Source organism: Protomyctophum bolini (genome assembly GCF_963924005.1).
Source record: "Protomyctophum bolini genome assembly, chromosome: 2".
NCBI lineage: Eukaryota > Metazoa > Chordata > Actinopteri > Myctophiformes > Myctophidae > Protomyctophum > Protomyctophum bolini.
In genome coordinates, this window is record NC_137863.1 from 19,663,596 (window position 1) to 19,689,030 (window position 25,435).

Here is a 25,435-nt window from a genome sequence, read left to right on the forward strand (position 1 = left end):
TAAAATGAGCATTTCCGCATTCCATTGTTACAATGCGAGTCAACGCTAGTGTCGCCACTCTCTTACTATATTACTCTGTAAACATGCCAGTTTTACTGTACCTAGAAGCTCATTTCCACAATCACAAGTCCCCATAAGTTCCATTTCCATCCGTTTGAACCCGTTTAGGTCAAGCGGGGAAATATCCCATATGAAACTATGGCTGTATTTGTCCACCAACACAGCTGAAAACGCTCACCTAAAAACTTCCAAACATTTGTTTTCTTTCTTCCAAACACCCAAGTTGAAAGTATTGACACTCTCAGCAAGCAGATAAATATGCTATAAATGAACAGAGCGTGCATGCATGCTGCTAGTGTTTCCAGCGTAGTATAAATTTGCATCACTCCGATTTAATACAATTCAAAACATACGCTGTACTACACGGGGATGCACAGCCTATAAGCCAGGGTTTTTTTGTGCGAAGGACCCCCAACTGTATATGTATTTGGCCGCAGACCCAGATCTGAAAATGCTTTGTGCCATGAACCCCCAGAAGAGAGGATTTGTGTTAAAAATCGAAATTATTGAAAAATCTCCAAACATGTTTGATATCTTTCAAACATATGATGCCCCACCCCGCCCCCTCCATCACCGCCCCTAAGTCACCTGACGTGGGTGTCATGGGTCCCCCTGGGATACCGTTTATGGTGGCCATGTGCTGCATCTGGGCTGCGGCGAAGGCTGCCATGGGACTGAGGTAGCCGCCCTGGCCTACCGACGCCATCAATGCTGCCTGCTGCTGCACCTGCGCATGGGGAGAGGAGGAGTATGGTTGGCATGTGATCGGGACTCCCTCTTTCTTTGATGTTTTGCCCCCGGTTGGCCGTGGTTATATGCCTAAACCTAAATGTAACCCTCACAAACACTATGCCTGAACCTATAACCTTAACCGTAACCTCACAAAAACTATGCCTAAACCTAATCTTAACCATAATATTAATTTCACAGAAACTATGCCTAATCCTGAACTCAAAACCACACCTGTCTGGGCAAAGCACCAGGAAAAGAGAGAGTCCTGGTTGTACTTTTAGTGGAAAGGAGCATGGTTGGATTTATCCTTATTATTATTAATGTTTGTACGATTTATCTAGCTTTCATACATTCATGATACATTCAACGCACTTTGACACAGCACACACACACAAAAACAGCAACAGCGTCAACGATAATGTCAAAGAAAAAATAATAAAAACATAACAAAACAAAACATTTTGGCAGGGTATACATAAACGTTTCAACATTGGTTGCAGACAAGGGTGGGTCCCATAACCCTTTCAGTCATTCATACGCCGGTCCAGATGGTTTGTATACAAATAACTAGCAATAACCTTATCCAGAGACTATAGGTGGATTTGTTTTGGTATATTGAGATTCATTTTTAATATAAACCCAAATACAAACAGAATAACAGTGAGTGAATCCGCTGTCTCCCTCCCATGTACTCTCGCTGGTAAGGTTGTCCCAATCGGATCAAGTGATCGGCTCCAATCACATGATTTTCAAAAGATCGGAATCGGGGAGAAAATATCGGATTTTTTATTTCTTTGAGATTGTAAATCTCAAAGAAAGATGTATTTATAAGCAATGAGATTTTGTAAAAACGGTTGTGTTTATGCTAGTTGTTTAACTAATTAACCAATACATAATTATTTTGCTATGATTCCATGCTTTCAAGAAAAAAACACAATGACAGTCATTCTAATAAAAGTATAGTCACATTTTACCTTTCAATAATTCAAAGGCAACACAACAGACTAGAGTAGAGTGACATAATTAATTAGGATATTTGCTATTGTGATATGGCATAAGTGTTATATAAAAATATAAAGATCGGATCGGGAAAGTGTGAATCGGTATCGGTATGTCTCAAAATCAAATGATGGGAATCGGATCGGGAGCACAAAAACGTGATCGGGACATAGTGCGTGTGTGTGTGTGTGTGTGTGTGTGTGTGTGTGTGTGTACGTGCCTGGGCGTAGGCTCCGTAGGCTCCAAACTGCAGGGCCATGGGGTTGAAGATGCCCATCTGACCAGCCATCTGCTGCATGCGGCGGATGGTCCTCTCCTTGTCTGTGTCGGCGAACTTCACCACCAGACTGGACGAGGCACCCTGCACGCACGCACGCACCCACCCACGCACACACGCACACATCCACAAACACAGAGAGACAACATTATTGTATAACGCACTTGGGGCCCACTCTGGGTCATGAGGATATTGTACGTTGGCCTCCAAATAATGTCCCCAAATAATTTCACTTATTAAGATTTCAATGATAATTTAACATTAATATATATATATATATATATATATATATATATATATATATAATAGAATATAATAATAATGCATTCAAAATAATGTCATCGTATATTCCGTCAATTAAAATTAAAAGCCTTTCTCTGAATTCTCCATCAATTAATGTACTTCGATATGAAATGGTTTAGCTGAAGATCTACTTTTAACACTGGCCCGGTTGCTAGGCAACGCCTTGCATATCCCCAGCACCAGGAAACGTCCCATAGAGTCCCATTTAAAATTGGATTTTCCCTCACGCTTTTCTCTGAAACTACGAGCGAGATGAACATCCATCCGAGGTTCGGATATGATTTGTGATTTTACATCGCATCGCGATTGAAATATTATCATTTCTAGTATCGTATCAGATAAACATCGTGAGCTAATGCTAATATAAGCCGTTTCTTACAACAGCGGTCTGCGAGCGGGGAAAACGGAAGTGAAAGTGACCAATTCCGGCTGGCGTAGCTATCTACCCTCTATGGCCACTCGTTGGCAGTTCACTTGTTAAAGTCTTGAAAAATGATTGTTCATTGTGATATACCGATGCATATGAACTTAAAGATGGAGTGCCATGGCCCTATAAAACATCATCAGGTGATCATACAGTATTTGTGTATTTTGGACACCCCCACCAGTTCATTAAGTATAGGTGATGCACCTGAACTGAAGCCGCACCCACAGCTGTTGTTGTATAATAAAGGGGGAGGGGGGGAGGGAATGACAGTGTGATGTCACTATACACTGTTTTTTTCATTGGCACGTTTGACTGTCAAGGTTTCAGCCTCCAGGAAGAAACCCTAAATACAAAGGGAAGACATCATTGACCACACCAAGATGTCTAATGAAGTACCTCATAAACACATGAAAAACTGCCAACTGGAGAAAAGAAATCACGGCACTCCATCTTTAAAGTAGCACAATAGTAGCACATTATTTGTCGAAACACAATTGATTGATTCATCGTTAAAAATAAACACGCTCTGAAAATGCATGTGCACCCATCTGACGGCATAACTCTGCTGCCATTCGGCTGCCATGTTAATTTGTCAGATGGGTGGGGTCCGGGGCCACTAAATAAGACATAATGTTCAAGTGCTTGTCAGGATGAAAGTATAATGCTGCACATACATGTACGGATGTCACACTCACAGGCATCGTCTGGCTCCCGTGTAGGGAACTGATGGCGGCCTGAGCTTCACCGTGGGAGGAGTACTTTACGAACGCACAGCCTGGGAGGGGGAGAGAGGGAGAGAGAGGGGAGGGAGGGGGAGAGAGGGGGAGGGAGGGGGAGAGAGAGGGGGGAGGGAGAGAGAGGGGGAGGGAGGGAGGGAGGAAGGGGGGAGAGAGAGAGAAAAAAATAGAGAAAAATACAGGATTTGAAAACAAATATTTCGAAACCTCATATGTCCAAAACTGTTACTTTCCAGGATTCAAATTCAAAAACAGCAAAAGTATCAGATGGATAAGCTATACTTTTGATGCTTTTGTGTGACACTGTAGTCTAGTGTGCTCAAGTAATACTGCTATAGTAATAACGGCGCTTTCTGCCTGACAGGCTGTCGGCGACAGCAACAAAAGATATTTCATCTTCGAGGTAAATCAGTACCTTCACAGTATTTTCACAAATCTTCGCTGTTTGAAAGTTCAAAGTACAGTTACAGCAGTACTCAAGTAAATGTACTTAGTTACTGTCCACCACTGTGACGGCCGGTCAATAAGCGGGGCTAAGCGCGTCGCTCTGACACCAACAACGTTCTGGATCCTCTGACGGGGGTGGATATGGGGGGGGGGGGGGGGGGGGGGGGGCTTAAAATGCCACAGGCGCTCTGGCGGTGTCGCTCGCTTATTGACGCGGCGTCGCTGATGAATTTGAATGATCAAGTTCCCAGTAATTATCGAGCCTAAAGCCTCCACTTAGCCGAAGTAAGCCGGGCTGATGAGGCCTTGTTAATGGAGCTTCACGGAGGAATCTGCAATGATCAAGCCCACTGTAATCATCGGGCTTAGTTATCATCGGGCCACATTGATTGGCTTCTAAGCCCACTGATGAACCTCGTACGCTGAACTCGGTGCGGCGCCGCTGACAACATTTTCTGAAAAGGACAACTTTCCCCGACGTCACATGAAACCCTACGGTTAATGAGGGAGGTTGACTTCTAGGCTAGACATTGACAAGGTCTCTCTCTCTCTCTCTCTCTCTCCTTTTCTTCTGAGCCTCAGTGGGTGGGTGGTGGTGATGAATTGCCTCGCCGAAAATGTGACGTTTCTCTCTTTTTTGGGAGGAACACAACTTTATAATTTAAGCAAAGCCATGTAAGTCGACTCGTAAGGTTAATAGGGTTCACGCGCAAGGACTTATACGGTAGGCCCATCCCTTTTCTGTGGACAAAAAGCTGACGGGCTGTTGCTTGCTTTAAATTTGGACATTATTCGTCAAAAAAAAGATGAAGAAAGTAGCCTAGACGTCTGTCAAAGCCAACACGGAGAGAGATATCTCGGTGACATCACTCAAGCTTTAACTTTCAAAGTCACCTAAAACTTTTTTTTTTTTTTTTTAGAAGCCAGATCGATTTTCTTTTTACACCTCAGCCTGTAAAAGAGTCCACCGGTTCAGCGGTGGTTGTAAACATCCTCCTACCCACCTTTGCTGTTCCCGTCGGGACCTCTTAGAATGGTGCACTCCTCGATGTTGCCGAAGGACTCGAAGAGGCGCCTGACGTCGTCCTCCGACTGCTGCTTGTTGAGCATGCCCACGAACAGTTTTCTGTCTTCTGAAGCAAATAAGGAGCGATCACAGTCAGAGGCTTCGCTCACATACTTATAGGCCCAGGTGGAAGACATGTACCGTATATCGCCAATGCAATCATGGGTAATTATCAGCTCTATTTGTCACTGGTGTCACATTTGACTGTAATTGTTCTGTCTCCTGTACTGTGTCTATACTTGTCTTGTACCGTATTGCTATGTCTGTGTTTGTGTTGATAGTTATATCACCGGTTTTTAATAACGGCCTGCTTCGGGGGACTAGAGATGACAATTAGCTCTTGGCTAACTCTGGCTCATTTACATGGATGTGAAAACTGACATGTTGACAGTGATTAATGTGGACTGTCCCTGGAAAATAAATAAACACGTTATATTCACAGCTCGCTGTCGGGCAGAAACCCCTTTCTCTCCATGGCCCTACTTGAGCATACTACGGCGTCACACATCAAGCAACAAAAGTAGCAGATCTGCAAGTTCTGCAAGATATATAGGAGCGAAGCTTCACGTTTTGAGCTCGTCAATTTTGCTACTTTTGCTACTTTATTTGGAATTTGAATCCTGAAAAGTAAGAGTTTTGGACATAACAAGGTTTTCCACCCGATTGTTAGGAACAATTACGTTTTCTGAACAAAAGCAAAGTAAAGGTCCCTGCACACCCATTTTTAGCTGCGTTTTTCCGTCGGTTTGTCAAGAAAGATGCGTTAAGAGTCTGAAAACCCCAACTGGAAATTGACCAAAGGCTGGAACTGAAAGAACAGCCATATGGGGTTCACCAAAACCAGTGTATTTCATCCTTGATTCTGCCTAGTGATCATCTTGGTCTCTTATCTTACACCAGGCACAAGGCAGCACCAAAACCCCAGCGCAATTGTCATTACGAGACAACTAATGTGTCTGACTCTCCGTATGTCTTTGCGTGGAGACAAAGGGTGGTGAGGAGAGAGCGAGATGGGCAGAAAGGCGAGAACAAGTTTATGGGGTTTATGCTTGTAAGTAGCCTACACTTTGTTGCAGATAAATATGTTCAAACAACCTCTCGTTGTGTAAGAATGTCATGAATCCATATTTTCATGGCTTTCTTTATCTGTCTCTGCTCAGCTAGCCTCGGAAACCCAGACGTTTTATTACTGCTCAGCTAACAAGCAGCAGATTCAGGCCTCCGGACGCACAGAGTGCACAGCTGCCATGCCTTAATAGGTGGCTAGAAAAAACAACCTCTCCTGAACATCATTAGATAACATTATCAATGCTTGCTCCCATAGATGATTGCATGCTTTCACTTTGCACACGAGCAGATCCTTTTCCCGAGCATGCAGAAACTCCTCCAACTTGATGAATCCGTCATTTAAATAACAATGCACCGTGGTGCAGGGTCACATAGTTCATTTAAATAACAATGCACCGTGGTGCAGGGTCACATAGTTCATTTAAATAACAATGCACCGTGGTGCAGGGCCACATAGTTCATTTAAATAACAATGCACCGTGGTGCAGGGTCACATAGTTCATTTAAATAACAATGCACCGTGGTGCAGGGTCACATAGTTCATTTAAATAACAATGCACCGTGGTGCAGGGCCACATAGTTCATTTAAATAACAATGCACCGTGGTGCAGGGCCACATAGTTCATTTAAATAACAATGCACCGTGGTGCAGGGCCACATAGTTCATTTAAATAACAATGCACCGTGGTGCAGGGCCACATAGTTCATTTAAATAACAATGCACCGTGGTGCAGGGTCACATAGTTCATTTAAATAACAATGCACCGTGGTGCAGGGCCACATAGTTCATTTAAATAACAATGCACCGTGGTGCAGGGCCACATAGTTCATTTAAATAACAATGCACCGTGGTGCAGGGCCACATAGTTCATTTAAATAACAATGCACCGTGGTGCAGGGTCACATAGTTCATTTAAATAACAATGCACCGTGGTGCAGGGTCACATAGTTCTTAAAGAGAATGTGAGACGCCACTACGTTTGGTGTCATTTATGTGACGCCCAAAAGCCAAAACACACCCATGACTCAGAGATGAAATACAAGTCTTTTGCACTTTGCACCTTACCTTTGCTCCCAGATACACTAATGTGCTGTTTAACCGGCATCGGAGCTGGACACACACACAATGCACCCTGCGTTTTAGACCTTACGCCACCTTTCACCATAAATTGTTCTATTGTCCAACCGGTAATAACGTCTGTTTTAATTATGGTGATGTGCTGTACAAGCATGCTTCACTCTCCATGATGTGCTGTATAAGCATGCTTCACTCTCCATTGTGAAGCCTCTTGAAGCGATGGTTTTCACACTCATCATTGCATTGTATGAAAAAGTGGGTTGACCATCTCTCGCAGAGAGCAGAGAGCAACATGGCATTTTAATGTATGTGTAAGGCCTTGTGTGATAAGCTTCCTTTGTATCTATTCTCGTTTTTAAAATCAAATGTTACTGGACATTCAACACGTTCACAGACACACAGATATACCGGTCGACATATAAACATTGTTGAAAAGCGAAAGACTCCTTCAATCTATTATGTTCCACTTCCACACACATGGAACAAACTTCAGGACTCTCTAGAAACGGCATGGTTCGATTGGTCTCGATAGAGACATTTAGAGTGCTTCTTGAGGACACACAACTACGACTGTGTAAAGTGTCTCTAAATGTTCTTATTGTGTATTCCATGCTGTGATCATGTTTCTCATACGTATGTATTGTGTATTCCATGCTGTGATCATGTTTCTCATACGTACGTATTGTGTATTCCATGCTGTGATCATGTTTCTCATACGTATGTATTGTGTATTCCATGCTGTGATCATGTTTCTCATACGTACGTATTGTGTATTCCATGCTGTGATCATGTTTCTCATACGTATGTATTGTGTATTCCATGCTGTGATCATGCTTCTCATACGTATGTATTGTGTATTCCATGCTGTGATCATGTTTCTCATGCGTACGTATTGTGTATTCCATGCTGTGATCATGTTTCTCATACGTACGTATTGTGTATTCCATGCTGTGATCATGTTTCTCATACGTTCGTATTGTGTATTCCATGCTGTGATCATGTTTCTCATACGTATGTATTGTGTATTCCATGCTGTGATCATGTTTCTCATACGTATACGTATTGTGTATTCCATGCTGTGATCATGTTTCTCATACGTATGTATTGTGTATTCCATGCTGTGATCATGTTTCTCATACGTATGTATTGTGTATTCCATGCTGTGATCATGTTTCTCATACGTACGTATTGTGTATTCCATGCTGTGATCATGTTTCTCATACGTACGTATTGTGTATTCCATGCTGTGATCATGTTTCTCATACGTATGTATTGTGTATTCCATGCTGTGATCATGTTTCTCATACGTACGTATTGTGTATTCCATGCTGTGATCATGTTTCTCATACGTACGTATTGTGTATTCCATGCTGTGATCATGTTTCTCATACGTACGTATTGTGTATTCCATGCTGTGATCATGTTTCTCATACGTACGTATTGTGTATTCCATGCTGTGATCATGTTTCTCATACGTACGTATTGTGTATTCCATGCTGTGATCATGTTTCTCATACGTACGTATTGTGTATTCCATGCTGTGATCATGTTTCTCATACGTATGTATTGTGTATTCCATGCTGTGATCATGTTTCTCATACGTATGTATTGTGTATTCCATGCTGTGATCATGTTTCTCATACGTATGTATTGTGTATTCCATGCTGTGATCATGTTTCTCATACGTATGTATTGTGTATTCCATGCTGTGATCATGTTTCTCATACGTATGTATTGTGTATTCCATGCTGTGATCATGTTTCTCATACGTACGTATTGTGTATTCCATGCTGTGATCATGTTTCTCATATGTATGTATTGTGTATTCCATGCTGTGATCATGTTTCTCATATGTATGTATTGTGTATTCCATGCTGTGATCATGTTTCTCATACGTATGTATTGTGTATTCCATGCTGTGATCATGTTTCTCATACGTATGTATTGTGTATTCCATGCTGTGATCATGGCGTCCTTGAAAAGGATAGCTTGCTCTCAATTGGCTTCCCTGAATAAAACAGGACCTGCTTGTTTCAGAAGTTGATATTTTGGGTGGTGCACGAGGAACCAGTCATGGGGTTAATGAAATATTTATGGTTCATCTTCCAGGGGGAGCGTGAATGCACTCAGATAGTTTCACTGCAATCTTCCCCCGTAGATTCTAGAGAAAAGCTTGTGTGCCTGAGGGGTGGTGCTACAGGAAAGGCCACGCGGGATCACCAAAATCTGCAGGTTTCATCCTCCCTGAGCACATTAAGTTTCATGGCAACCTGCCCGTTCCATTGTGAGATATCTTGTGTGCAGAGTGGAGTTTTTGGCCCAAGGTTGGCGCTATATAGGAAATCAGCAGGGGTCATTCACTTTGGCTCGCGGAGGCACACAGAGAATCCTGTGGCAATGCCAGCCAGCATATAGAGCTTGAGATAATGCTGTGCAAAGTGTGTGGACGGATGGACAGACTGACACCGCAAAGCTTTTAGTTTGGTCAAGTGACGTTTGACTGCCAAAATACATACTGTAATAATATTTCAACAGTGCATGTTATATCACATGACCGCATATTCAATTGACCGATTGGTTGATTGCGGTGGTGGACAGTATAACGAACTACATTTCTTTTTTTTGACCTCTTATCTCCATATTCTTTACTTTTTGCATTTTCTTTGTAAATTGACGCCCTAATTGATCATGCCACAGCATCACGCAAAAGCATCAAAAGTATAGCAGACCCACGAGCTCAAAACGCGGCACGTTTCCACCCGACATAGACGAGTTATTGAGTACTGTACTTTATTTATTTATTTATTTATTGAGTGTGTTTTTATTGGTTTGGAGCCAAATAAAAACCCTTTCATTCAGCTCTGAGTTACAGCTAATGTTAATGCTTAAATGGACAAATAGAAGATACACGACTGAGCTTGTTATTGATTCCAGTTGCATTTCTACTCTGACGTTTTAAGAGAGGTTTCTATAGGCTTTGTGTAGCATAGTGGTTCTACAATGAAGCGACTCACCATGCATTCAGTATTTGGTTTCAGAGAGTTACGAGCTTCTGTAAACTCCTTGTGAAAACACTACAGCAATGGATTGTTTGATATTCAAATGTGAAGTATTTTTTGAATACTTAAGTGTATTCAAAAGCACTGTACATGTGAATATATTCAATGCAACTTTTACTTGTAGTCGAGTAATAATTGACCAGGAGTATCTTTGACAGCACTGGGGTTAACTACTTGATAGATTGATGGATTGATGGATTCATTGATTGATGGATTCATTGATTGATGGATGATGAATTGATGGATTGAATGAATGAGTAAGTCTTTGGTATAGTATCATGTAAAGATGCTTGCATAGCCCACACCGCTGTGTTGCGATGTGCGCCTGTAGATCTGTAGATATGTTGATCGGCTACATATCAATGTTAAACGGCCACGATAGTGCATGTGAAGCCTGTTGGCTTGTATCTGCTGGCAAATTATGAGCCTCGATTTGTTTACCTTCAGAACGCGCACTGTACTTTAAGGTGTGTGTGCGCGTGCTTACGTGCATGCGTGTGCTTCCGTGCCTGGGTGCGTGCATGCGCGTGTGCGTGCGGGTGCGTGCGCTTAGGGTCCATTCCCTGCTGCCTGACAGGGTGTCCTTGCCGAGTCAACAAGACTAATCTGCGCTCTGGCCTTGCACTTGGAGGGGGGGGGGGGCACTAGAGTGGTTTGCACATAACAGGGTGGACGCACGCACGCGCGCACACACACACACACACACACACACGGTAGACACATTCATCTCGCTTAGGGAAAGGAATGTTAACACAACAGTAAGACCGATATATATCAGTCGACATCAGGCACTCCAAATAGAGGCTCTAAAGTCTGAAGAGGCACAGCGCTGCATACACAATGTTACACATACACATACTGTACACGCACGCATGCGCACGCTCAGAAGATACCATATATGACTGACTAGTGTGAATTCTCCCAAACAGTAGGCCTACCATTTAAAATGCGTGCCTGGTGACCAAGGCAATATAAAAACAATGATTATACAACGTTACAAGGTACGTTTCGAATGAGCAATCTGATTGGTTGAAATAGCCATCTAGCCGTGCTTAAATGAGCATGATGGAACGCTTAATCAAAACATAAAAATCACCTGTGCTGAGTCTCGCTGCTCTCCCAGAGCAGATCCGGTTGGGTGGCGCTACTGGCTAGGCTAGCGATTTTCTTGGGACAGGTCATTAAAGAATTACGATTTATTTTTTAGAGGATATCTTACTTTTAATGAAATTGAGTTGATGTGTAACTGTTGTATTAATCGCAATAATACACTTGAGGTTTTTCTTTAGTGTCATTAATATAATGGCCCTTCTGTGCTGCCTACGGAACTCTCCTATTGGCTTGTTCCTGCAGCAACGCAGGCGTGCATTAATGACAGCCATGCCCGGATTGGACAGTCCTTGGGGCCGGGGCTGAGCCAAAACACAAAAAGTAATAAAAAAGACATAGTAGCGTCTTTGAGTCGTCTCTGGGCTGGTGAAGACCACAAATGCCAGGGACAATTTTCTGTGCCAGTCCATGCCTGATGACAGTAAAGCACACCCTCTGGTGTAATTTTTCTTAATTGCAAAGAGGGCCTTGATGTAGAGCTATACGTTCAGCTCTCATTTTAACTGTACTATTCTTACTGCAATTAATTAGTTTCGCCTATACACATGTGTGCCAAAAAAAAGTTCTACAAGCTTAAAACGTGTTGCCATGCAATGCATTCCGTTTTGAGCATTGTAGATTGTCATGCGACAATATATAAAGCAGGCTTTTTATTAGTATTCATCCCAATTTTTCGAGGCAAGGACGAAGCAAGGATGCCTAAGACAAAAAAATAAAGTTAAGAAGAGCGGGAAAAAAGAGATAGGGTCAGAATAGAGATGAGAGAGTGGTGGGGGGGAGAGAGAGAGAGGGAGAGAGAGAGAGAGAGAGAGAGAGGTACGAGTGCAATCCTGCATCAGCTCGTCTCCCCTCCCACCACGACACGCACACGCACACACACACACACACACACACACACACACACACACACACACACACACACACACACACACATACACAATTACACACACACACACACACACACACACACACACACACACACACACACACACACACACACACCGAGTACTTGCCTCGGTCGCCTCCAGCTCCATCAATCATACTTAGAGAATGACCGAACTAAACAGCGGAGGAGGCCGTGCAATCTTTCTCTTTCTCCTTCTTCCTCTGCCTCGCTCACTTCCCCTTCTTCAGCCGGGCTCCCACTCCTCCTCCTCCTTCTCCTCCTCCTCCTCCTCCTTATACCTCGCTCCCTTATCAACCTTCACCTCCTTGCATGCTCTATTTCTTCTGTCTCTCTCTCTCTCTCCCCCCCACACACACCTCTCTCTCCCCTCATGTTGCCGTCCCCCCCCCGCCTCCGGTGAGTGAAGAATGACGGTGTGGTGTCAATGGTTTTAACAATTTGCATGCTGTCGCTGAAGAAACATCTTATCTATTCTAACTTGTTGTCCCCCCCCCCTACATTTTCACCCTATACTTGATCACACTGTAGCATCACACAAAATCATCAGTAATACAAGCTCGAATCAATCTGCTATACTTTTTTCGGTTTTCCTAAATTTGAATTCAGAAAAGTTGACTGTTTTGGACATATGAGGTTTCCTCCCAACAGAGACAAGTTGTAAAGTTTCAAGGACTATGTCCAGAAGCAGTGGACGTGGACATATGAGGTTTCCTCCTGACAGAGACAAGTTGTAAAGTTTCAAGGACTATGTCCAGAAGCAGTGGACGTGGACATATGAGGTTTCCTCCCGACAGAGACAAGTTGTAAAGTTTCAAGGACTATGTCCAGAAGCAGTGGACGTGGACATATGAGGTTTCCTCCCGACAGAGACAAGTTGTAAAGTTTCAAGGACTATGTCCAGAAGCAGTGGACGTGGACATATGAGGTTTCCTCCCGACAGAGACAAGTTGTAAAGTTTCAAGGACTATGTCCAGAAGCAGTGGACGTGGACATATGAGGTTTCCTCCCGACAGAGACAAGTTGTAAAGTTTCAAGGACTATGTCCAGAAGCAGTGGACGTGGACATATGAGGTTTCCTCCCGACAGAGACAAGTTGTAAAGTTTCAAGGACTATGTCCAGAAGCAGTGGACGTGGACATATGAGGTTTCCTCCCGACAGAGACAAGTTGTAAAGTTTCAAGGACTATGTCCAGAAGCAGTGGACGTGCATCGGTCGTCTCTCTGCTCTGTCTATTGATCCATGTCATCGATGTCAGGAGCCGTCTAGACACAGAAAATCTGCTTTTTAGCCTCTGCAATACCGCCGGCAATGTTCGGCGAGTTTCTTAAGAAAGAGAAAAATATATATTATGTATTACACGTTACTTTTATGACAAGTGATTGCTTGTACAACTTTACTGAGCGACTGTGCAGAGTATAGTATATATTTTACTCATTGCTCGTTTTCTTTTGCATTATTATTTCCACCCACACACATGACCAGGGGTGTTTACTGGAGGTGGAGTGCAGAGCCTTTTGACTAGTTGTTTGAGGTGCACACTCGCCCGTGAGAGTGCGTCTGCCTCACCTATATATCGATGGAAAACAACCTCTTCACCAACGCTTACGAAAAGCTGCCGAGTGTCAACAGTGTAGGTGTAGTCAGGTGTTGAGATGAAGGTTTGGATAATGTATTCATGAATTGAATTACAGAAGTGACGTTGGCGAGGTAAATGTATATAGAGTATGACGACAATAATAAAGTTTCACCATTGTGCAAGTAAATAGAATAACATTCTATGAGTGGGTTAATGCATAATGCCTACATATTAAGAAGTTATTTTAATCAGCGATCGCTCACGTGCACATATATATTGTATATGCGCAAACGTGTACGCGTGCGTGTGACGTAGAATAAAAAGCAGTCGTCGATTTGACGGAACCATTCATTCTCTCTCTGTCGCATATTCATCAGCTGCAAAAACTGCTAAACTTTATATCCTTGGGAGATAAAGCTAGCTACACAAAAAACTATCTGGTGTACTGCATTCTACATCAGTGTGGAACGTGTGAACAGTGTTTATTTTGAGTTAGGAATTAGACGATTGGTGCTCGGGTGGTGCAGTGTTAGAGGGGGGTTTGAATCCACGAAAAGCACAACAAAAAAACAACTCAGCTGTCATGAAATGAGGGATTCACAGTGGTTAGGGAAGCAACGACACAAGATTCCCCATAACAAAATATGCCATATTTGGACCTGTGTGTGCACATGTGGCGTACAGTATAGGCCTATACTTGTATATAGGAGAGGAGTTGGAGACAACGGCCGTTTAAGGACACACGCTGACGTAACATGTTCTGAGAGTCAGAGGGGTCAGAGGGGTCCCGCTGTCAGGCCTGCCTGCCTGCGTGGAAATGCTGCAGCCTCATCTATTCTAATGGCACGGGTCAGGTTGAGGCTGATGTGGGGAGGCAGCCATGTTTACACCAGAGGAAGGAGGGAGGGAGGGATGCAGTGGTGGAAGTACTCAAGATATTTACTTACGTAAAAGTATAAACAGCGCTGTATACAAAGTTAAAGGCCTCTGTTCCAAATGTTACTCGAGTGCAAAAAAAGCATTGGCGCCATAACGTGGCAAAAGTAAATACTAAAATGTTTTATAACGTTTATTAACACGTTCCACAATCACATTGTTGTGAACTTGTAGATTGGCTATTTCCAAATAGCCTACAGTATATGTATAAAACGGGGCTAAAGTGGTTAACGTATATGTTTTATAATACAATAAGTTATATCTGCAAAGTAACTATAGAAACAAAAGTGTTCTGATCATTGTAGAGTAGTAAAAAGTACAACATTTGCCTCTGAGATTGAAACATTGTACAGTATAGGCCTACTTGAGTCAATGTACTTCATGGTCACTTTACAGCACCGTAAGGAAGAAGGGAAAGAATGGAAGGTCATACCTCCTCGACTCTCACTGTCTGCTGGCTTCACCTGGATCGGTCTGTTCATCTGGAGAGAGACAGAGAGAGGAGAGACACATGGAAGTTAGAAGAATCTACTTTTTACCCCAAGCTCACTATATGCCAACTTCATAAACCTGCATGCAGAACAATCCTCAGACAGTGCAGTGCTCATGGGCATCGGATGGTTGGGGCTCTCTCTCTCTGTGTGTGTGTGTGTGTGTGTGTGTGTGTGTGTGTGTGTGTGTGTGTGTGTGTGTGTGTGTGTGTGTGTGTGTATTATTTGATCTGAGATGAAAGGAGGAGAGAAAAAAAACAGGTCTGGAAAGTTGGAAAGGGGAATGAGGCAAGAGAGAGAGAGAGAGAGAAGGGGGGGGGGTAGATGGATGGATGAGAGAGATGAGAGAGGTAACTCTAGGTCGGCAGCAATGCCCATGTCTATTTTTCACTGTCTGTGTGTGCACGTGCACAGAGACGTGTCCTACTGCCACATGTTGGATGGAATGATGGATGTGTACACACACACACACACACACACACACACACACACACAAACCCTTCTTGTTTGTGCACACACATACAGAGACATACAAATTCATATGTGCGCATCCTTCCAAACTACAAAGCGGCAAACTGAACAATCCCTGTCATACCTCACACACACACACACACACACACACACACCCTATACTGTGTGTGCACACACTACACACACACACCCTATACTGTGCACACACACACGCACGCCTCAATCTGTCCCTGTGCGAGACCTTTTCGTCGGTGTGTCCGCTGAGGCTTTCCTTTCATTTCACTCCTGCCTGTCAAGACTTCTCTGCGCGCCCCGCCACCCCCCCCCCCCCACCGCCACCACCGCCCCGCCACCCTGCTAAACGCTCACCGCCAATCAATTTTTAATAATGCCAATCGCCACGCTGCCAGGAGCCAGGGATGGGGGGAGGTGGGGAGGGGGAGGGGAGGGGGGAGAGAAGAAGAGAGTGAACACAGGCTGAGGGGGGAGGAGGAGGGGAGTGGATGGGTTTGGCCAACAGAGAAGAGAGAGAGAGAGAGAGAGAAAAGAGAGAGTTTATCGTAAACTAACGCCCTACTTGATGGTACTACAGCCGCAGTGTCACACAGAAGGCCTTTAGCACAGTGGTTCTCAACCCTTTTGTCACACAGAAGGCCTATAGCACAGTGGTTCTCAACCCTTTTCATATCAAGGCCCATTATTTATTGGGCATTTGAGCCACGGACCACCATTTGATGACATTTAGCCTCAGACCCCAAACTAAAGAAAATATTGTTGTTGTTGATATGATTTTGTCCTTAATTCCATGCTGTATTGATGTTGGTTAGATAGGAGAGAAACAGGCAAAATAACAATTATACTACATTCTGTAATTGTGTAGAGGTCTTGTAAATTAACTAATGCAGATGTTTTTTTGTTTTTTTTAAGATATTTTTTTGCGGATTACGCCTTTTATTGGTTTTTTAAGGGACAGACAGTAGGCTGACAGGAAACGGGAGAAAGATGGGGGGATGACATGCAGTAAAGGCCGTGTCAGGCTCGGGAGTCGAACCCGCGGCACACTGCGACTGGAGGCTTCCAGACTCAAACGAACGACCTGTTCGTTTGAGTCAGTTCAGGAGGCTTCCAGGCCTGTTCGTTTGAGTCAGTTCAGGAGGCTTCCAGGCCTGTTCGTTTGAGTCAGTTCAGGAGGCTTCCAGGCCTGTTCGTTTCAGTCAGTTCAGGAGGCTTCCAGGCCTGTTCGTTTCAGTCGGTGGCCGCCCAAAAAATCACCCCACAGATGAAGAAGGGATTGTTTATGTATTAACTCAACGAACAGTTATTTGGACTTTAGTTTATCGACTGAACTTCCTCCTTGCCGTCAATAACCACATACCGCTATAGTATTGGACTTGGGCACTATACACTGTTGGTACTCTAAGTACATGTTGATGCCAATACTTTTGTACATTTTTAATTTCCAGACTTATTTCCACAGTATTATTTAACTTAAGTGCAGAATTTGAGTACTTTTTCCACCACTGCCTTCCCCTCCCCGCGCAGAGCCATGCGCCTAATGTTTTTAATGTGTTGCTCTGCATTATTTATCTGGCCCTGCTGTTGATATCGATGGAAAGGGGGGGGGGGGGGGTGGAGGAGGAGGGGCGGGGGGGTGCAGTATAAATGAGGCTTGAGTAAGAGGGAGTTCAGCTAAAAGAAAGAAAAAGGAATGAAAAAGTGAAATTGGGATCGGGGGCGGGGATCTGGGGGGTGGGGGGGGGGCGCCAGGCGGGAGAAGGAAGGGGGGGTATGTGTGAGCGAGCGAGCGAGCACCCGTGACAGTGAGAGAGCGAGAGTGAACCGGGACGGGGAAGAGGAGGAGGTGAGAAAGGAGCGGAGCGGCACAAAAAAAAATGGGAGGGATGAGACGGAGCGGAGACGTGAGAAATGGGCGCGGAGCAGAGAAATGAGGTGATAAAAAGGAAGCATGCGGGGGAGGGAGGGGGGGGGGGAGGGGTAGATGAGGACATAGATCAGAGCATGGGACAAGGTCAGCGTGGCGCTCCCACGGGCCCCGTAAGCCTGCATACATACCAACACTTTTATACCCTGACCCAGTGTGGTGATGATAGGACCGGTACTCACATCAGGGTTAACTTCATACCCTGACCCAGTGTGGTGATGATGGGACCGGTACTCACATCAGGGTTTACTTCATACCCTGACCCAGTGTGGTGATGATGGGACCGGTACTCACATCAGGGTTTACTTCATACCCTGACCCAGTGTGGTGATGATGGGACCGGTACTCACATCAGGGTTTACTTCATACCCTGACCCAGTGTGGTGATGATGGGACCGGTACTCACATCAGGGTTTACTTCATACCCTGACCCAGTGTGGTGATGATAGGACCGGTACTCACATCAGGGTTTACTTCATACCCTGACCCAGTGTGGTGATGATGGGACCGGTACTCACATCAGGGTTTACTTCATACCCTGACCCAGTGTGGTGATGATAGGACCGGTACTCACATCAGGGTTTACTTCATACCCTGACCCAGTGTGGTGATGATGGGACCGGTACTCACATCAGGGTTTACTTCATACCCTGACCCAGTGTGGTGATGATAGGACCGGTACTCACATCAGGGTTTACTTCATACCCTGACCCAGTGTGGTGATGATAGGACCGGTACTCACATCAGGGTTTACTTCATACCCTGACCCAGTGTGGTGATGATGGGACCGGTACTCACATCTGGGTTTACTTCAAGTAAAAGTATCAATCAACACAGCAATGTAGAAATATACGGGCCATACTCAGTTCGGACTTAATTGGGTATAATGTATAGAGCGTCGCAGTACGACGAGTGGCCCAGGAAATAATTCTGCATTAAGGCGTTTCAAAAAGTATTAATTTAAAGACGTTTACGCCGCGGACAAAGCCAACTCGGCTCGTGACAAATCATGACAATAAACACAATGTTTTGGGGCCGATCAAATAATTAGAAAGAAGATAAAAAAGGCACTTTTTGTTTTGTTTTCCTTCCTACTATTTGGAGTTAAAAGTTTCAATATTTTCCTCTGCGATGTAATGGAGTAGAAGTAAAAGTACTGAAAACTGGAAATACTAAATGTACTTAGTTGCTTTGCACCACTGCCCTGACCCATACAATGTGGTCTGGCCTCAATCTGACCTCATTGTGTTCCACCCCTCTGCATGGTTTTATGTGTCAGTGTTGGGGGGGGGGGTTTAACCTGCACGCCATGTGGCATTGATTGAGCACCTGGCGTGTGCGTGGCTAATTTCCTGGGTTTCGCGTCGGTGTCGTCTTGCTCGCTTGGCGCGTTTCCTTATGGCGTTCCTGGATGGGAACATCAATAACTGTGGTCTGCTTCCACATGTGAGTTCTGAAACGTGCGCTTTATAGATGAAAAGATTGATGAATTCATAATAGTTTTTGTTTGTTCGTTTTTTTTAAACTAAACTAAATCCTGTTGTTGTGTCTATATATCTCCACGAAAAGTTTTTCTCCACATTTTCCTCCCCCACATAATTGTGGATTACATTTGAATTCAGGTTGAGAATTGGTGAAGTTTCCCTTTCAGAGTGGATAATGTGTGATGTTCTTAATTGAGCACAGATCTAACGGTGAATAAAATAGCTCGTGCAGTCACGTCAGCAGATCCCCTCGTCTCGTACAGTATATAATATATATCATCATCACCGTTTGACCAGAAGGCAAAACTCCTGCTCTGTGAATTAATTTGTGGGGGTCGCAATTCTCATTTAAATGGAGCTATGAAAACCTTTCATTCACCGTGTGCTGCAGCGGAGTTCCATCTCATATACGCTCTGTTTTCATGGTTTCCATTAATCCCAAGCCCATAAACTGATTCAAGGTCAGTTTTACCGCGCTGCTCATAATGGGGGCATGTTAGTATCAGCCGGCTGGACAACTGATCCCTGAGCAATTGTTAAAACAAGCCGCTGGCTCGCGTTGGGAGGCTGCCTCGAGGCTGCAGTGGCACGAGCCAATGCTAGAGGGCAGCATTGAGCAGCATGCCCATAACGATTATATACAGTCATATAGCCTCACGTAGCGATAGTAAGGTGAGACACCCCAGGTTAAATCATGATTTTTCTTTTCTTTTTTTTTTTTTTTTTTTTTGCTATTTTGCTTCCTAAACATGTTTTCTTTCAAACTAAAGCAAAATACACATTAAAAATACAGATTTAGATGTTTAGTTGGATAGTTTATTTTAGCCAATAACAGCTCGTTTTTCTGGGTGAAAAGCCACCATCTCTATTTTCATGATTGGTTGTTGGTACAAAGGAAGTGACCATATGGGGCAATATGCATCGAGAGGGGCCAGACTGAATCTGCCTGCATGGGGCAATATGTATCGAGAGGGGCCAGACTGAATCTGCCTGCATGGGGCAATATGCACTGTGAGGGGCCAGACTGAATCTGCCTGCATGGGGCAATATGCACCGTGAGGGGCCAGACTGAATCTGCCTGCATGGGGCAATATGCACTGTGAGGGGCCAGACTGAATCTGCCTGCATGGGGCAATATGCACTGTGAGGGGCCAGACTGAATCTGCCTGCATGGGGCAATATGCATCGAGAGGGGCCAGACTGAATCTGCCTGCATGGGGCAATATGCAGGTGCAAAGGCAGGTGAAGGCTGCACGAGGCTAATACAGTACAATAGTTGTTTTTAGTCCAACATTTTGTTGCCTACATCTGCATGTGCACACAGGCATATTTAATAATTACACAGTCACAGACACACTATACATATATGCATGTGTGTATACACTACGTGCACACGCATATACACATTCACACATGATTCATAGTGTATGTGTTCATGGGCAAACAGCCCATATTTCAAAAAGACACAAGCCAGCAAGCACGCAAGCGCATGCACGCACACACGCATGCACGCCCGCTTACTGTTGGGTGTAAACTAGAGCCATGTGAAATCTGTTAATTTTTTTCCCCAATTCCGTTTAATTTTTTCCCAGTAATTGTGCACGTTCGTGTGTGTGTCTAAAAAGCTCGCTCCTCCGTCTTCACTTGATTTCTGAACAAACCTGACCACTGAATGTTCCATTTTCTCCCGAAAACTGAATTTCAGCCCAGATTAGGGCCAATTCCGCAATATTCCGCGTTTTATTTCAATTCCATTTGTCATTTTCGCGATTCCGTCCGCGATTCCGTTAACACGGATTTCATATGGCTCTAGTGTAAACCTTGTACCCTGTACGCACGCACGCACGCGCACACACACACACACGCACACACACACGCACACGCACACGCACACGCACACACGCACACACACAACATAACCCATAAAGTTAACAGGAATTACCCTAACACAGTATGAGTAGTCCTATAAGCAGTATTATGTATTCAAATGTTGTCAAACCACAGAATACAATTTGGTTTCAAAGTCATGAAAAATAAGCTGGATAGTTTTTGTTTTATTTATTTATTTCTGCTAAGGGCTGTGAGAGGTTGGTGTCCGCGGAAGGCAGTGGAAGAATTATTCAATCCAAAAAATTGTGGTACACTATAGTTATAGCATCATCGGCCATAACCACTTGCCCAAATGACCTCATCACATTAGTGACGATGGCTATGGCCGTTTCTAGCCGAATGAGTGTTTTTCGTGCAAAAATAATGCTTGGAATGGATTCAGAATCATGAATAACCCCCCTAGTTTGACACGTCACATGCTATTTAAAACATGATTATGTTATGTTTTTTAAATTTTTCCTTTTGAAAGTTTTATACATGACCCTAAGGATCATGAAAATCCTTGAACGATTACTATTGCGTTGGTGGCTCAGGGGTAGATCGGCTGGATGGTAACCGCAAGGTTGCCAGTTCGAACCTGCAGGCTCCCCCAGAGTTAGTGTCGAAGTGTCCTTGAGCAAGAGAGGATAAAGGAGCTATTATAAATGCACCATTTACCATTTTATTGCAATTTTCAAACCTTAGATTGACTATAGCCTAATAGAATCCTATATGATTATAGGAAGCCTGCTATTTACCCTCCACAGAACCAGGGTGCCACAAAACTTGACAACCAAGTGATCTTCAAGCTCCAGTAACAACATGCCGAGGGAACCCCAAAACATGAGCTTAAAGCAGTTTGAAGACCGTGTTTTGCTGTATTGACCTCAAAATGGATCAAAAACTGAAGTCCTTGATGTGGATTTATAAGTAGTTTTGGATTATTTATTTATTTGTTATTGATTCCAGTGCATGGGTTGAGCCACGGAGAACAGAGTTACAACAAAGAAAAAGTTACAGTGACGACTGTGGGGGATTTTCGATCCCCTTGAAATTTCGCCGTTGTACCTTGTTATGTCAAATGTGTTTCAAATGCATTTCAGCTTGTTCCAGATAAATTATATCCCCACTGCAGCGATTGAGCTCGTGCACAATCTCTTGCATCCGTGAAACAACACAGGCGTGAAGACTGCGCGCACACACGCATGCACACGCACACACACGCACACACACGAACACATACATGCGCACACACATGAGCACACACACGCGCTGGCATTTACACTCACACCTTCCATCACCGGCTGCAGAGAAAAAGAAGATAATATTGAGAGTTCGCTTTACCAAGCATAGAAGAGGAGGTCGAATTTTCTCATTTTCACCCAAGCTGAGTGAATGTATTTTAGTGAGAGAGAGAGAGAGAGAGAGAGAGATTGGAGCATCATTATCACAGTAAGAAAACTCCCCTTGGAAGTCTCTCCGGGAACCAAAGAAGGCCCCGTGATATTCTGTTGCTATAGTATTGTCAAAAGTCTATTTTACTTCTACTGCGAGGATGCTTTTCTATCCCCCCCACATGCCATGCCATAGTCATGACCGCCCCGTGGTGTTTGTTAGGGTGTCATATTTATGTCATATTCCCCCGTTTAATGTCGAGGTATTTGCATTGTGACTTTTGGAGGCGGAAGCTGTGTGGTGGAAGTGTCACGTAGAGTGGCGTTTATTGTCATTCAATATGCACACGCTTTGTTGTCGTCGCCGTCGTCAGGGAATGTGAGCCATTGAACGGGGAAAAGCAGCCGACAGGGATGGACAGATTATAGGCTACTCAACCCCAGTGCTTTAGTTTAAGGATAGATACTAGGGATGTCCCGATCACGTTTTTATGATCCCGATCTGATTTCGATCAGTTGATTTTGAGTGTCCACTGATAACGATTTTTCCCGATCCAATATTTATATTTTTATAGACTTCCCAATCCCAATAGTACAATATCCAAAATCTCAGATAATATTCAGTCTAATATCATCAGTCTAATAGCCCATCAGATCTGAAGCACAATTTTTTTATTATTGTATATATGCTTGTAGTTTGGCTATTTTAATTATATTTGAAATCCAGGGCTTATAAAGTGGTTAATTCATAATGTACATAATGTTCCTAGAAATGTAGTGGTACAAAAAGTACAACATATGTCTTTGAGAAAACAGCCACAACAACTATCCATCTAACTATCTGCACTCAAGCAAATGTACTTAGTCAACCACTGTGTTTAGCCATTCTTGTCGTCGTCAGTGACTGTGAGCCATTGAAGTGGTAAAGTAGCAGACATCAGAGGTGTTGGGAGAGAGCCCGGTTCGTCGGGGGTATGTGTACGGGTGTAACAGACCAGAAACCAGTGGCAGGCTACCTGGAGCCGCTGCTCCCAGCAAAGGATAACTATATCATCCAGACATCGGAGGTGTTGGGAGGGAGCCCAGTTCGCTGGGGGTATGTACGTATGGGTGTAACCAACCAGAAACCAGAGGCAGGCTACCTGGAGCCGCTGCTCCCCAAGCATCCCAGCAAAGGACAACTATCATCCTGGGATGGAAACTCAGCATTATAAAACATTAGCTAGACAGATATAATTATAGCCCTGAAATGTTTGGATGTTGGAAACTGGGCTAGTAGAGCAGCGCGGTTCCCAACCTTTATTTCCGCTTAGCGTGGCAGCCGTGTTTGGCCTCACTCAATCTTCCTTCATTTCTCATTCACCAACACACACAAACGCATACACTCCTAATGGTTCATTCTAGAGTCGGCAATATTTTTTAAGCAGAACGCACTCCACTCTTCATATAGTTGTATTTGTGCAATATCTCTGTATCGTATATAGGCTCTGTGTTAGTCCTCATAGATTCTGTTTCATGCTCGCGCAGGTAATCTGTTTCACAGGCGCTGAGTCGTGCCGGCCAATCCGAATGCAATTGTAGCATACTTAGAAGAAGGAGGCTGGGTTCTGCTATGGCATGTGGCCAGATCTGTTTCATATCTGGGTTCTGCTATGGCATGTGGCCAGATCTGTTTCATATCTGGGTTCTGCTATGGCATGTGGCCAGATATGTTTCATATCTGGGTTCTGCTATGGCATGTGGCCAGATATGTTTCATATTGCCACACAATACATGCATAATAATCCTGATGAAAGAGTCTCACTGAAATCATATCTTAAGGACGGTATTGGGTGGGTTAAAATAATATTTGAGGTGATTTGTACTTGATTGTACTTGGCCATTTGCACTCTGCAAGATAACCACTCTGTAGATAACTTTAGTTTGGCATATACAGGTAGAAGGACAAACCGTAGAATATCCCATTACATTTCCATTTACACAGCGACATGCCAATGTCCCGGCGCTGTGCGGCGTGTGCGCTGCTAGCCCCTATAGACGTACAGCCATCACCAGATGTCATTCATGGCTTGGATCATGTCATCTCCAAGACAGGATCTCAGCTTAACCCATTTTGGGCGGGAACCCCTTTTGGTGTTTTAAACATTATGTTATAATTTAGCTATTGAAAAATAGCAGTTCTACAAGCTCATAGCTACGAGCTTGTAGGTCTGCTATTTTTGAAAAAAGCGAGTTTTTAAACTCAAATATTTGCTACTGAGAGGGTCCCTGGAACTACATATTTTCAGATGGGAAATATGTCATATATATTTGGGGTTCCTTGACATGAATATACAACTGACATAGAAACAGAAAAGACATTTCTTTAATTTCGACGTCAGGTCTAAATGGGTTAAGGTAACTGACAACAAATTTCGAGTGACTACAGCCGTTCCAATATCCACTGCATGCCGTCGTGGGGGGGGGGTGATGGATGGATGGACAAAATCCCCATCAGGTTTTATTCGTTGCCGCGGGGCCAGGCGACGGGGAAAGCCTTATAGGCTATAGCTTCTCACTCCTCATGGGCCCCCGTCCTCAATCTGCCGTGACTGTGACTCCAAGTGAGCGCACGCCTAAGACCCCTGACCTGTCACCATGTGTACAGGATGAGCATATACTGTATATATATAGCCCCGGATTATTGCGATCGGTCTGTCGAAACGTTGAACCCCAGCATGCCTATAGTGTGTGTGTGTGTGTGTGTGTGTGTGTGTGTGTGTGTGTGTGTGTGTGTGTGTGTGTGTGTGTGTGTGTGTGTTAGTGTTGTAGTCGAGACCACCTAAAGCGAGACCAAGACAAGACCAAGACCTAGGAGGGTCGAGACCAAGACCAAGACCAATAGCGATGCGAGCCTATGGGGCCGAGACCAAGACCAAGACCAAGACCTGGAGGGTCGAGACCGAGACCAAGACCAAGACCGCTGCTAGCCTAGGGGGCCGAGACCAAGACCAAGACCAAG

At 44.1% G+C, this 25,435-nt stretch overlaps 1 protein-coding gene across 1 annotated transcript in view; it reads right to left on the bottom strand.

Annotated features, from left to right (window-relative positions):
- celf4 (CUGBP, Elav-like family member 4) overlaps positions 1–25,435 on the bottom strand; it is a gene marked incomplete at its 3' end in the record, with an annotated part of 141,297 nt that overhangs the window by 13,220 nt on the left and 102,642 nt on the right. Inside the window, exons 3-7 of the mRNA XM_080783195.1 lie at positions 15,217–15,265; positions 4,987–5,115; positions 3,494–3,573; positions 2,012–2,152; positions 649–787 (exon numbers count right to left, since the gene is read on the bottom strand). Of these exons, the coding sequence (XP_080639321.1) occupies positions 649–787; positions 2,012–2,152; positions 3,494–3,573; positions 4,987–5,115; positions 15,217–15,265 (538 nt within the window). The remainder of the gene's footprint in view (positions 1–648; positions 788–2,011; positions 2,153–3,493; positions 3,574–4,986; positions 5,116–15,216; positions 15,266–25,435) is intronic.